At 42.8% G+C, this 15,431-nt stretch overlaps 1 protein-coding gene across 1 annotated transcript; it reads left to right on the top strand.

Annotated features, from left to right (window-relative positions):
- The first annotated feature begins 8,136 nt into the window (after positions 1-8,136).
- LOC146555768 (tetraspanin-8-like) lies at positions 8,137-15,431 on the top strand. The gene is made up of 9 exons (XM_085252756.1): positions 8,137-8,340; positions 11,220-11,285; positions 11,575-11,691; positions 11,811-11,885; positions 11,969-12,052; positions 12,785-12,874; positions 13,520-13,591; positions 13,725-13,808; positions 14,231-15,431. Exons 1-9 carry the CDS (start codon positions 8,281-8,283, stop codon positions 14,363-14,365), a joined length of 783 nt encoding a protein of 260 aa, XP_085108882.1. The 5' UTR covers positions 8,137-8,280; the 3' UTR covers positions 14,366-15,431.

Here is a 15,431-nt window from a genome sequence, read left to right as displayed (position 1 = left end):
GAGTGCGTTGATTATACTCTCCAGATGTTTCTGTAGTCCATCAGGAAATATTTTCCTCTGGAATGAGCCTTTGTAAGAAAGAATGTAGTGACTAATAACATTGCAGCAGTGCACATAATGTGTGTGGGTGAAATTGTGTGAGTTGCATAGACATATGGTGTGACTGTGTGTTTGTACATGCACGCAGGACTCCAGTGAGGGGGTCATGTGACAAAGTTTCTAACAATCTGTTCTTCCAAGACACCAGCAGACAAAAAGGCTTTTATTGAGGAGGACTGTGCCGAGCTGTCACAGAGGCACACAAAGAGGAAAACAAGGATCTGATGCAACTCCCCAATGTTAATTTTACATTCTTCTGTGTGATCTCTCTTCCTGTCAGTCCCCTCCCATCTTTTTTATTGTCAAGTTTTTCAAGCTTTTCCTCTTCTTTTCAATGGAAAATATTAGGATACGCTACCAATCCTTTTCTCTCCCTCTGTCTCTTTTTTTTTAAGTCCCCCCACTAATCATGCAAATACATCTGCAAAATAAACAGGAAATGGCTTTGACTCAATTTGTCAATAACAGTTGTAGATATCAAAACAATATTGTGAAACCCTTTGACTCAGTTTGTTAACAAGTTTGTTTACATTCTTTTTTAGTATTTTTAAATGTCTATGTTCAAAAGTCTTCATTTTGTAAAGTTTTTGGTTGGATATGCCTCTGAAGTCATAACATACAGAATTATCCAACTAATTGTCAAAATCTGCCAAGCCCACAGATGTGAGCATCAGTATAGTAGAACACATTTTGTGGCCCAGTTACAATTTTTGACTATGAAGGAGGTGCTCAGTTATACATTTTGGACAGATCAGGATGCAATGTCTAATATGTCATATATTTTGTTTTCGAGGTAGGTTTTTTAGGATTTGGTCTGTTAAATGAAAAAATAGATAACTACATTGCTTAACCACTGAAGGAAAACCTCAGCAGTGAAGATGCACCTCACAAAAGAGCTATAAGCCAGCTAGCTAGCTAATGAAAGAGCTAGCTAGATAAATCTTTTGTTAGCCAGCTAGCATGTGAGGTTGATCTATCTATCTATCTATCTATCTATCGCACATTGTTGTCATTCCTTTAAGATACATGTTTGGTTGTGCTGCAGGAAAAAGGGAGTTAATGTGTGCAGGAAGGGGAGGGGGGGGGGGTCCTTGTTGTTGTGTAACTGTACGGGGCTGAAGTGAGGTGTTGTACGAGAGTTACAACAGGTGTCCCCGGAGTTAACGGCCCATTTGCTTGTGTTACGGAATAAATGGACTAACTGAGATCAAAACGTCTGGTTCTTGAGAACGTTACAATACACACACACACACACACACACACACACACACATATATATATATATATATTGTAACGATGGTTAAGTGTTATTGTACAGTGACATGTTGGTGATCTCTGCACACTGTTGTTGTTCCTTTAAGATTCATGTTTGGTTGTGGTACAGGAAGGGGAGGGGGGACCTGGGGGTTTTTGTGTGTGTGTGCCAGGCTGGAGAGAGGAGTTGTACGAGGGCGCTCTCCCCGGAGTTAGCAACCCGCTTGCTTATGTGCCGAATAAACGGACAAACTGAGACCCAACCGTCTGGTTCTTGTGAATGTTACATTGGTGTCAGAAGTGGGATGGACCCAGGTTGGCGGCTTTTGCCATGTTCCAGTGACGATCGCGGGGGTGTCCTGTACGGCCCTGCGGGACACGGGGTCCAATGCAACGCTGGTCCGACCCGATATTGTCCCAACCGGAGCTGCTGTGCAACCGACTAATGTGCAACTTAAGACTGTGACCGGTGATCTGGCCCCAATGAGAGGGAGGGGAGTGTTCCAGTTCAAGGTGGGGGACCTCGGTGTGTCTTATGCTGCCTGGGTGGCTGACGTGCAGGACGCCTGCATCCTTGGGCTGGATTTTTTACGAGCCATTGGCGGTGTACTGGACTTAGGCAAAGGCTTCTTCGTAATCCCTGATGGGAAGAAGGTGCCGCTTATTCCTCCCCCGGTCTGCACAGCATCTGCCGCGGCGTCCACCTCCACCGCAGAGACCCCTGCAGACCCGCCAGCAGAACAGCAAGCGGAGGAGGAGGAGAGGCTCTTAGCAGTGAGGAGTATCTGGTCAAAGAACTGTGAGGGGCTGACTCCACAGCAGCAAGAGAGTCTATGGCAGGTACTAAAAGAGTTTAGTGACATTTTTGCCCTGAAAGAAAGTGATGTTGGCTTGACACACTTGGTAGAGCACGTCATTGAGACCGGGGATGCCCAGCCTATTAAAGTGCGCCCACGCCGCCTGCCCCTGGCTCATCAGGAGGCTGCGGACAGAGAGTTGTGTGAAATGATGAAGGCGGGCATCATAGAGCCATCTGATAGCCCGTGGGCCTCCGCGGTGGTGATGGTGCCTAAGAAAAAAAGTCCTAGGATGCGTTTCTGTGTGGACTACAGACCACTCAACAAAGTGACGAAGAAGGACTCTTACCCCCTTCCCAGGATTGATGAGTCTCTCGACTTAGTAGCCGGGTCCTCCTGGTTCTCCACCCTGGACCTGCGGAGTGGCTACTGGCAGGTGCCACTGTCCCCGGAATCCAGACCGAAGACAGCCTTCTGCACTAACAGGGGACTATGGCAGTTCAAAGTCCTGAGCTTTGGTCTTTGCAACGCTCCTGCGACCTTCGAGAGGCTTATGGACAGTGTGCTGGCTGGCGTCCCACGGCAACGGTGTCTGGTTTACCTGGATGACCTTCTAGTGCACGGGAGCTCCTTTGATGCTGCCCTGGATGCCCTGAGACAAGTGTTGGAGAGGGTGGCGGCTGCAGGCCTGAAGCTGCACCCCGACAAGTGCCACTTCATGAGGAGGGAGGTGGAGTTTCTGGGCCACAAGCTGGGTCGTGAGGGCATCAGCACGTTGGAGGAAAAAATCCACACCATTACCGAGTGGCCCACACCAGCAGACCAGAAACAGCTCAAAAGCTTCCTAGGACTGGCGTCTTATTACAGGAGGTTTGTGAAGGGCTTTTCCTCCATAGCCGCACCACTCTTCCACCTGCTGCAGAAGGACCGTGACTTCATCTGGACCCGGGACTGTCAGCAGGCGTTCGACACCCTCCGCAGATCGCTGACAGAGTCCCCAGTCCTTGCCCCCCCTGACCCCGCCCTGCCTTTTGTCCTGGACACTGACGCAAGTAATGTGGGGCTGGTTGTCGCAGGTTGGGCCGGAAGGGGAGAAGGTGGTGGCGTACTTCAGCCGGGTCCTGAACAGGAGTGAGCGGCGCTACTGTGTCACACGACGAGAGCTGTTGGCTGTGGTGGCGGGGGTGAGACACTTTAAGTACTACCTGTGCGGCACAGCATTTGTTATCAGAACTGATCATGCTGCCCTTCAGTGGCTGATGTCTTTCAGGGAGCCAGAGGGACAGGTGGCTCGCTGGCTGGAGGAGCTCCAAGCCTTCAATTTCACTGTGGAGCACAGAGCAGGGACGCACCATTCTAACGCAGATGCCCTCTCTCGCCGCCCATGTGCTGCAGCTGGCTGCCGTTACTGTGAGAAGCGAGAGGAAATAGAGCGGGAACTCACGACAATAGACGGAGCAGCACAGCTCGCCTGCAGGGCTCTTCTGGTGGTGGATGCAGCGGAGTGGAGGGCACGGCAGGAACAAGACACGGACCTGCTGCCGGTCCTGCAGTGGCTGGAGAAGGGGGAGCAACCCCTTTGGGATGAGGTCACTGGGTTTTCCATCTGTACCAGGGGGCTATGGGCCAAGTTTGCAGCTCTCAGGCTGAAGGATGGGGTGTTGGAGCGTGCCTGGAAGGACCCTGCCACGGGGGAGGAGAGGTGGCAGGTTGTGGTGCCAAGGTCGCTGAGGTCAGCTGTGCTGGAAGCCTGCCATGGGAGCACTGGCTCCGGCCACTTTGGGGTCTCCAAGACTCTCCGCCGCCTCCGCCAGGGCTATTACTGGGGTCAACAGCGGAGGGACGTGGAGGACTTTTGCCGCAGCTGTGATGCATGCTCCTCACACAAAGGGCCACAGGACCAGTCCCGGGCTCAGCTTCAGCAGCAACCAGCAGGAGCCCCAATGGAGCGAGTAGCTGTGGACGTCATGGGCCCATTTCCTCGCACAGACAGAGGAAACCGCTATGTTCTTGTGGCAATGGACTATTTTACCAAGTGGCCGGAAGCATACGCCATCCCAGATCAGGAGGCTGAGACTGTCGCTGATGTATTAGTGGAGGGGATGTTCAGCCGCTTTGGAACAGCAGAGACCCTCCACAGTGACCAGGGGCGTAACTTTGAGTCCAAGGTATTTGCTGCCATGTGTGGACGCCTTGGGATTAAGAAGACCCGCACCACCCCACTTCACCCCCAAAGCGATGGGCTGGTGGAAAGGTTTAACAGGACGCTGGCCCAGCAGCTAGCCATCCTTACCTCAGAACACCAACGGGACTGGGATTACCATCTTCCCCTTACCCTCATGGCCTACAGGTCGGCAGTACAGGACTCCACCCAATGTACGCCTGCCCTGCTCATGTTAGGGAGAGAGCTGAGAACTCCTGCAGAGTTGGCTTTTGGGAAGCCCCCGGACGCGCCAGAGGCACCACCGGGCCGGGACTACGCAACGAAGCTGCAGGACCGGCTGGATTCTGCACATTCCTACGCCCGAGAGCAGCTGGCGAAGGCAGGCCTGCGCCAAAAGAGGAATTACGACATCACCACTAAGGGGAGGCACTTCCATGCTGGGGAGCTGGTGTGGGTCTACAGCCCAAAGAGGAAGAAGGGACGGTGTCCTAAACTGGATAGCAGCTGGGTGGGGCCTTGCAGCGTCCTAGAGCGAGTAGGGGAGGTTGTTTACAGGGTGCAGTTGCCTCCTAGGGGGAGGATAGTAGCGCTGCACAGAGACCGGATGGCCCCCTACAGAGGGCAGTCCCTCCCCTCCTTTCCAGAGGGACGTGTACAGAGTGTCCGTGACCCTGCTCAGAGGGACCCCCGACCGGGGCTGCGTTCCCCTCCCTCGGACTCTCCACCCCAAAGTCCCGAAGCTCCGCGTCCACCTCAGGGGCTCAGGAGGTCAAGGAGGGAACGTAGGCTACCACCCCGCCTCAGAGACTGTGTCGTTCCCTCGGGGACGAGGAACTTATTGCTGGGGGGGCAGTGTAACGATGGTTAAGTGTTATTGTACAGTGACATGTTGGTGATCTCTGCACACTGTTGTTGTTCCTTTAAGATTCATGTTTGGTTGTGGTACAGGAAGGGGAGGGGGGACCTGGGGGTTTTTGTGTGTGTGTGCCAGGCTGGAGAGAGGAGTTGTACGAGGGCGCTCTCCCCGGAGTTAGCAACCCGCTTGCTTATGTGCCGAATAAACGGACAAACTGAGACCCAACCGTCTGGTTCTTGTGAATGTTACAATATATATATATATATATATATGTATATATATATATATATATATATATATATATATATATCCTCTTCTGTACAGTGAACAGGCTGTACAGTGTTTATCAGCGCATTTTCTGTGTTTACCCAATGCTGTAACTCTGCAGCTTAATGTATCTTGACTTATCAGTCACTTACAGCTGTGGCCTCAGCACATTTTGACAGTTAGATAAACTATTTTGCATATTCTGTGATGACTTGTGCAATGAAATGTTGCAGATATGTTATTGAAAGTTAAGGTAAGTAGAGATGGCACGATACCACTTTTTTATGTCCGATACCGATACCGATATCATAAATTTGGATATCTGCCGATACCGATATGAATCCGATATAGTGTTTTTTAATCAACAAAACTGTTTTTTAAAATATCTTGCTGCATTTTGCAAGTCTGCAAGTTCATACTCAAGTTTAAAACAACAACTACACTAAAGCTATTCTGTTATACCTGTATGCAAAAAAAAATATTTCATAGTTCAGCAATACTGATCAATCTAATAAACTTAAACCTACACCATCCTCCCTATTCTGGTATTTTAAAGAGTACTTAGCGTAAATATTAAGCAACCTAACTAATAGGGTTTCAACTCCCAGCAACAACAAAAATAAATAAATAAAAAATAGGGAACCACCCCTCACACTCCACCTCATGATGCTTAATCAACGTAATCAACCTTAATTTGATGCAGTGTGAAAAAAAATGCACAGAAATCAATTATTTTTCAAAAAATATTAAATAGATTCAACATCTTTCTTCAACAAAATTGCAGACTGCACAGATGGTACCTTCCCAAAGTAAAAAGTACTATAGCTTACTAGGGTATATATATTAGACTTAATAGTCACTATGTACAGTAATTGACTTCTATTCATTTTACATCAAATTAAAACTTTGGGTGTCAGATAATTATTTATTAAAAGCTAGACATTTTAAATGAGAATAAGAAAGAAAAGTATGTTTTTGTGCCCCCTTTTCCCAGTTAATGCCCTATCGGCCCCCCTGGCTAAACTTTGCTAGATCCGCCCCTGCACAGTTACCAGCCGTCAGCTACGTAGAAAAAGATCCTGGTGTAGAAATTAATATTAAATAAATTCTAACAACAGCTTATCAAGCTTAAACGTGCTGCTGTTGTTCAGCCGCTGGTTTGCTCTTTCTGGCGCAAAGTGGACCAAAAACAAACGAGAGACAGACTCGCGACAGAAAAGCCGATCAGCTGATCATTAGCAGTTTCACGATTGAAGTAGCAGCAGGAGAGCGAGAGGCAGTCGCTTGTTAAGCTTAACGCAGGAATGCTTTACAAACATTCAGAGATGGACTTACACACTTGCTTTACTTCTCTCGGGGATAACTTTGTCGGAGATGAAATGCCAGGTTGCTAGCGAAGCTCTACATGCTATCCAGACCACCGACAGGTCCTGCATGCCACAGCTGCTCTATCACGTGATGCATACGTTCTGAGGTGAGTTATGGCGTGTTGCAAGTTTTGTGAGGTGCTTTCGTGATATTTAATGGATCGGATTACATTTTTTATTTTTCTCCGATATCCGATCCAGTAATTTAGGTCAGTATCGGACCGATACCGATACGTAATATCGGATCGGTCCATCTCTAAAGGTAAGTAAATAAAGTTTATTTAAAAAGCGCTGTGTACAGAGAATCAGTCACAAAATGCTATAGAGCAAAATAGAGGAAAATAAAGAAAATGAAGTGCTGAAATAGGGGAAAAAACCAAACCAAACCATATTGAGGCAGAATGAAGGCATTTAACAGATTAAAAATACTACATTAACTGTCTTTTCAACACAGATAGACAATTCTGTATATGATCATTAATGCACCTAATGCTCTCTGCTTTGTAAATGTCATTAGAGAATTGAGCTGAAGCCACTGTCATTGTGTCTTCTGTGTTTTGCTGTATGTGTGAGCTACTTTGGAAAATGCACTTCCTATATCAAGAACTTGTTGCAGGAAACATGTCAGACAAAGTGAAAAAAAAACAAAACAACCCACACACTCCCACTCCATTTGCGGTCATATTTCCCAAGTACATCACATATAGCTAATTTTGATCTCATGTGGGCCAGACGGGTGCATCTCCCTTTTCTGTCAGTGTAGAGAAATTCAACTACAGATGAGAGATCTTAATATAAGAAAAAGAAGCACAACTTCAATGGTTTTAAAATATAACTATAACTTAATTTGGTGTAGTTGAATGCCCATAGAGGGAGTCTTTATCTGTTAGAAAAGCTGTAAAACTAATTAAAATACATTTCAAAATTTATGTCCTCTTTCACATTTTCCAAAACTTTACACTCCTGTTAATATGACACCCCATCCATATATGATCGTGCGTTTTTCGTGCTCATAAATATTGATCACATTGGTAATAAATATGTTACTTAGCAGTCACCTGCGTTTAGGGATTAAAGTCAATTGCATCATATTTAAATTTTGAGGCTTCTACGTTATTAGGGGACCGAAATAAATTATGTTGCAAATTTAAACACAGATTTGCAAATTAATGGTATTTTTTATTTCGTAATAAGGTTAACAAAACATTCTATTTTGCAAAAAATAAATAAGATTTTTCTTCATTATTTCATGTTTCAGGCTTTAAATTAAGAGGGTTAAGCAACTTCATGAGCTGGAGAATAAGACTCCACCCACCCACATTCTCACCATTTCCAGGTGGGGAGCGCAGTAGTCTAGCGGGGAGGGACTTTAACGGGTCTCGCTTCTTTAAAAGTAGATTTATTTCTTTACGGGCACACAAACTATCACTTTTGAGGGACACATTCACTCGTGGAGCGACATCAGAAGACCCAAACATGGGAAGAGCGAATGTGTGGCTGAAACGGACTTTCATTGTCGTGATAAGTCTGATCGCGGTGAGTATGGTTACGAGGCGCTAAAAGATTGTTTAGATGCAGATGTTGAGACCCTCCTCGTGCTATGCGTAAAAATCTACTTTATCCAGATGCTGCAGTTAAACCCTTTTCAGTTTTACTCAATCGAGTTGCCAATGAAGGTTGTAGGAGGCCCTTTTTTAAAATTTTTGTTTTATTTATTCGAAACACATTGGAATAATTAGCGAGACGGGAAAACAACAGTGTCCAGGAAACGGTAAGATTGTTAAATAACAATTAAATTAGGGGCTGTATTAAACAATAATGTGTACTATAATGCTTGTAGTCTTATGTGATGTCATCATTGGTTTTCCTTTTTTTAAGTATGAAAACAAACAGTTAAAATGCGCATAATGTTTCCAAAAATCCAAAATATGATGTCATAAATTGCTTGTTTGGTTGTTTGTTTGTTAAATGAAGAGGAAAAAACAGAACAAAAGCTAGGAGTGACAAACGTACGGTGCAAATGTGGCCCACTCTTGGCACATAGTCAGCAACATGACATTAATGACTGTAGAAAACAGACTATGTGCCAGCATCGCCATCTTGGCACAACATCTGGGACCCACCAAACCTGATTGAGTGGCAGTTATACCACGTGATGCTCTGGTTTCCCCAACCTATTAACTCCCTCTTCTCCTTCTCCCACCTTATTCTTCTCATCATTCCCACAGTTGAGGGGAAGTGGATTATGCAACATGTTTTTCCCGCTAATACAGCTTGTCCCTCATGGTTTAGCTGTCACTATGTGTCTCATCACTTGCTTTGGATTTACTGATTTACAGTGGTTTACCAACACATGATTTAGCCCAGAGCTGTTACAAAAGAAACACATTGTGCAATACTTCACTAAGATTAGCACGAGCCTATAAGAGCTGATGCCAAATGTCAAAAGGGTAAACAAATGTACAGGGTGAACTATTTATCAGATTAACATAACAGTGTAAAGCTGGATTAACTTCTTCAGTAGTTCTACTCTTCATTGTAGTCATTAGTCAACACATTCTTGAAATTCAAATGATTCTATTTAACAAATATTGTTGGGTTTAACAGATGTCTGCACTTTCTTTAAACCAAACCATAATCCAAGAACCAAGATGGTTCAGAAGTACATCCCACCAAGTATACTTTGATTGTCTCAGATCTGCGCTTTGGGTCAATGGTTTTGCTGCAAAGTAGCATAATTATCAAGTTTCATTTCATGCCCCGAGCTCCTCATGTAGATGCCAAACTCTTAGGCTTCCAGTTCTTGTAACAACATAAGTCAATTATGGATCAATACTCAAGGGGTGGATTAAGTATCTTGCTGGTATTTAGGCGTTACCCCTGTTAAGTGAGAGATCTTATAAATGGATTTGTTCAAACCAGTTCCAGTTCCCAGGCTATTTTTTTTTCTTGCATATTTTGGAGGAAAATGCATACGTCACAATAGTTAGGAACAGTTCTATGACTTTATTTGAAGAAATGCTAAAACCTTACTTGAAGACATGCAAGCACAAGCACAGTCATGGTAAAAACCAGGTGTACCCTCTATTAGTTGTGTGCAAAAAAAAAAGGAGCAGCTAATTTGAAGTAATTGTTTCTTGTATGACTTTATCAGGTTCTCACTCTCCTTTAGGAGATTACTCTCTTAGTCTGCCACAGCATTTCAAATGAGTTCAGATATCGACTTTGATGGGGCATTTACAACACCTTCATTCTTTGTTTTTGAAGTCGTTCTGTTGAATGAATGTCCTGTTTCATGACCCTGTTTTGGCCAAGTGTTAACATTCAGAGGTGTCCTCAAATTTGACTGCAGAACATTTTTAGATAAAGCAGAGATCATGACTGACTGACAAACTGTACAGTGCCCAGGTCCTGTCTCTACAAAATAAGCCCAAGTCATCACCCCTCCATTACCGTGCTTGACAGTGGGTATGTTTGTGCTGAGTTTGCTGTAGTGTGGCATTGTGTATTATGGCCATATAGCTCCACTTTGGTCTTGTCGGTCCAAAAAGACATTGTTCCAGAAGTCTTATGGTTTGGTCAGATGCAAACGTACAAACCTAAGCTGTGCTGGCATGTTTTTGTTAGAGAGAAGAGGCTTTTCTCCTGACATCCCTTCCATTTTCTAAACGTGCTGTCATGAACCTGAACATCAAACTGAACCGTGTAGCATCTGATATTTAGCTCCTGTATTTGTTTGTTGCATGGCCAGACCCTGGATTGAATTCCTTAGACGTCCACTCCTTCTCTCTGTAGAACAAATGGACTAAAATTGTTTGGAAGTGATCGTATAAGCATTACCAGACTAATGAGCACCAGCAATCACATAGCTGATGTCTTTCCACTTTGACATATTGATTCCTGTGTAAGCAGTAAGAGTGGACTTAGTTTCCCACAGAGTGCTTCTGCATTTTTTCTTCATTTGTGTGTAATATGTCATGTTTTGCAGTTCATCTGATACAACAATGCTTACGTCAGTGTTGTTAAGTTCACAAAAGCTTATGTACCATGTTATAGTTTGCTAACCAACATATTGAGTGTTTGAAAAAAGGGTTTTGTATAAGGGGTTTAGTAATCATTACATCTTTTTACTACAAAAAAATATGTTTTTTGTAGCTTATATGTTCATATTTTCATTATTATTTTGATCAGGTGTCACATAACCTATTCAAGATCATTAATGTAAAGCATAGTAAATGTTTAAATATGTAAATGCTTATCATTTAATTCTAAATAAGCAGAATTAATACTTTCATTTGTACACAATTCTTTTGGGGATGAGGAGAAATCATTGATGACTTTCGGTAACCTTAGCGTTTCTCACTCTGCCTGTTACAGCCCTGAAAGTGTTGAACTGTCTCTTACTGTTTTTACAGATAATCAGTTTGTTGCTGCTGGGATTCAGTCTTTTTAGCCATGGACACTTACACCAACAGGAAGAGGTATAAAATGTATATTTATAGAACCTTGCATTATGACACATGAATGTGTGTGCGATTTAACAATGTCCTATTGTATGTACGACAACACATATATGGCTCAGCAGCAATTTCTATATTAGTGGCAAAATAAGTAAGCAAATATTATGCAGCCGTTGTCAGACAAATGCCAGCATGTAAGTGTTTTCTTTTCCTGTAGTATTCTTAATGACAAACAACATCTGCATGGGGCACTGAAGTCAGGTTACACCCTTGCTCACTCTCAACCTGCGTCTTTGTTTTTTCTCCACAGGCAGAACGCGAGATTGCAGTCATACATGTTATGTATGTTATTGCTGCGATAATTATTCTCTTGACCATCTTTGGCGCAATCGGTGTCTGGAAAGAGATACGGTGGGCTCTAATAGTGGTGGGTAAAGAAAAAAAGAAGACAAGAATCTTGGTAGCTGTAATAAAAATACAATTTATAACAAAAACAAATAGATCCTTATTCCCGTATTTCTGTGTGTATGTGTTTCTGTTTGTCAGTATGCAGTTGGAATGATTCTGAGTAGTCTACTCATGTTGGGGCTTAATATTCAAGGACTGGCTTCACAATCTCAGGTATTACCAAAGTGCCTTTCCACATTAGAAGATACAGAAATGTTTTTTAACTGTTTGTATATTACTTTGCTTTTGTTGCGCAGGTACGTCAAGATGTGAAGAAGCAGTACCTGAACCTTTTACCCCTGGTTAATGCTACTGAATTCCTCGATGATATACAGACAGAAGTAGGTAACCTTGTGTTGTGAAGTTGTGAGTGAAGATGTGCATGTGTTTGTAGTGTGTGTGTGTGCTATTCATCTAGCTTCACAACCCATTAATAAGTAAACAAATTTAAGGTCTTTCAGATAACAAAATTTTGCAGTGTCAATTTGAGGCATCATATTGCCAGCTTATACTGAAAATTACTTGCAGCCAGTAGTGTAAACATGGCACAAGGAAATAATAGCCGATGAGGTCATAGAGATGTTTGTGAGCAGCGATAATGGATAGCCCGTGCCAGTTTTTGTAAGTATAATCTTGTAGAATTGCAGTTCCAAGTAGTTTCAGAGGTGATCAAACAAAACTAACTAAAAACAGAGCTCACATATAATATGTAAGGCTAATGGCATAACTAAACAATGCTGATACACAACTTAACTGGATGCTAGGCACATGCTCTTCTTATAATATTAGCAACTTAAAATAGCTGTTTTAGTGTTTTATAGAGAACTCTAGTGAGAACAGAGAAGAAATGCAGTATTCTTGATTTTAACAAAAGAAAGATAACACTCATAAATTTCTTGTTTGTGACGGACATATTTTTCCAAAAGTACAACCAGACTGTCCTGGCATGACTGATACAGTTTTCAGCAGCACAGATCAGATGCTGTTTGGTCAGACTTAACTGTTTGTAGAAGGGATTAGGAGATGGTTGTTTTGCAGTTGTCTCTTTATTTTCTTCTCTGATTCCATCTCAGTTGGAGTGTTGCGGACTGGAGAGCTACCGGGACTGGAAGTTCAACATCCCAAATTCCTGCCTATGCACCGACAAGTCCACTAATCCATGTGTAAGTGTGAAAGCTAACATGCCTACACGGTTAAAAACATTTTTCAATAAATTTTCATCTACAAAGCCCAACTTCCTCCCAAAGTAGCACCACCAGGCTCCTTTGTGCTACAGTAACACTTGGGAAAACAGTGGTTGGAGACTGTGGTACAACCAAACCATTTTCAGACGGTAAAGCAATTTTAGTGCATCAAGTCAGCGATAAAACGTCATTAAGATTTTGGCTCAGTGGGGTCAAGCTGGCATTTGTGATAATATGTCAATTAACTATTATTAACTGGTGAAAATTGCAATGATGTCAACGCCATTACCGCATTAACGCGGCAAATCTACATTAACGAGTTACCACGGATCGCCCCGTGCGTGGGGCTGCACGAAATCAACGTGTTAGCGTGGTTAGCTCGTTAACACGTTGACGCCATGCCCATCATGCAGTCTTATTTCGATTGTTTGCAGCATGTTGGCAGTCTGTCTGCATTAAAAATAAGACACCAGTTATTTGCAAATCTGCTTGAAAATGACTGCAGTCAGTTAAAAAAGCATGTTTTAAAAGCTTTGACACACAAATATCATCACATTTTAAAAACTACATGTTGTCTGTGTGTGCATACACTTCATGCACAATTATAATTTCTGTGTTTTCCAGGTGGCGGCTCCTAGAAACAGCAGCCTCTTTAACAGCCAGATGGGTGACGAGCCTATTATGATTTATGAAAAGGTATTAAAGGCATTCTCATTAGAAATTATCTTTTTTTTTTTCAAGTACAGGTAGATGTGTAAACTCTATAAGCTGTTGTGAACTTTGTTTCCATTTATATCGGTTTATCTCATTAATCCTTTACTTGTTTTAGGGATGCCTTCCATACTTCATCGAGATCATAATGAGTCTGATTAGGATTGTGTTGGGCGTAACACTGGGAGTCATGTTATTGTGGGTGAGTACAATCAGTCTTTAGCTCTCATGGTTATAGCTCCTTTGATGTGATCTTTACAAAGCGTGCATGGCTGTTGACAGAAATGTTACGAGAATTTTGCTTAGGTGATCCCATTTGTACAAAGTCTTAATTTTTCCCTTAAAATTCGTCTTTCACTAATATTTTCAGTCATAGGGTTTCAAAAACTCTTTTCCATCCTGAAATCTTCCTATGCAGTTGCTAACTACAGATTTGAAAACTGAATGAAAGCGAGCAAGTATCTGTTTTCGCTGCGCTGGCAAACTTGCCTTTTTATTTTCTTTGACTATTCTGCTCTCTCTCAGCCTCTTTCTAAAATTGCAGGTGGACTCAAAGCAACTCAAGAAATAATAAAAAGATGAACAGGAAGTAAAATAAACCACCTCTGTTTGATTCTGTTTTAGATATTGTCAGCAGTATTGTGTATAGCCATCTTGTGCCAGCTCGATCGGAAGAAAGACACCCCCGCAGTGGTCTACAGTGCAGAGGCAAAAGCAGGCAACTACACCACCCTCGCAGAGGTTTCAGACCACTCCTGATTTCTTTGTTTCTGATTCAGCATGTTAAGCAAAGCTAAGGCAAACCTCGGAAGCAATGGGATTAATAGAAGACGTTGTGATGATTGGATATATTGACTATATCATACCATGTAAGTGTATTTTGAACTTCTTTGTTAAGGGTATTTTCTATGGTAAATGGTAAATGGCCTGCATTTGTATAGTGCTTTTCTAGTCCCTAAGGACCCCAAAGCGCTTTACACTACATTCAGTCATTCACCCATTCACACACACATTCACACACTGGCGATGGCAAGCTACATTCTATTCACTATGTAATCCCTAATGAGCTGTAAATTTGGGCTGTGCCACAAAAAACAGAACTGTGAAAGACTATGTTCCTTTTTTGATAAATATTTCTATCCAGTATAACCAAGAGGGATATGATAAGTGACAGAGTGTGTTACCTGCTTTGCGCCTTTGAGCTCTGTGTTTGGAGACTGGTGGTAATTCTGCACCAACATGGAGCGTAATCTAGTACCTCTGATCTGTGATTTTTAGCACCGGCAAGCAAGAAAATAAGTAAAAATTCAGAGTTTAAAGCTAATGTGCTCAGTAAAAAAGCACTTATGAGTAGTACGGGTGAATTAAAGCTTAACTGATATTTTGTAGTTTGGTAGCTTTTCATTTTTCTTTAACTCTGACTTTTTTTTCCATTCAAAGCTTTTTAATACTCTCATATTTGATAAGACTGGTATTCAGTATAAGGTGCCTTTTTTTCATTGCTCCGTATCGTTTAGATCAGCTGCTAAAGAAAAAAAAATCCTTCAATCCAGTTTCTTCCTTAGCCTTGCTGTGGCACATCCTTTATCCACTGCATAAATGGTAAATGGCCTGTATTTGTATAGCGCTTTACTAGTCCCTAAGGACCCCAAAGCGCTAATAAATGAAAGGACAAAAGGAAAATATACAGCTTACAGTTTACACCTATAACTGTGTAAACCACAGTTAATGTATTGATTGTTGTTCCCCAGGTTTGTGGGAACATTTTAGAAAAATTCGAAAGACTGTTTTTCATTGTGTAATAAAACATTTTATATTCCCTTCA

Source organism: Mchenga conophoros, linkage group LG17, assembly GCF_057382185.1.
Source record: "Mchenga conophoros isolate Kocher_MC1m ecotype Shallow Benthic linkage group LG17, M_conophoros_male_GT1.1, whole genome shotgun sequence".
Lineage (NCBI taxonomy): Eukaryota > Metazoa > Chordata > Actinopteri > Cichliformes > Cichlidae > Mchenga > Mchenga conophoros.
This window is presented reverse-complemented; position numbering and strand designations above follow the sequence as displayed.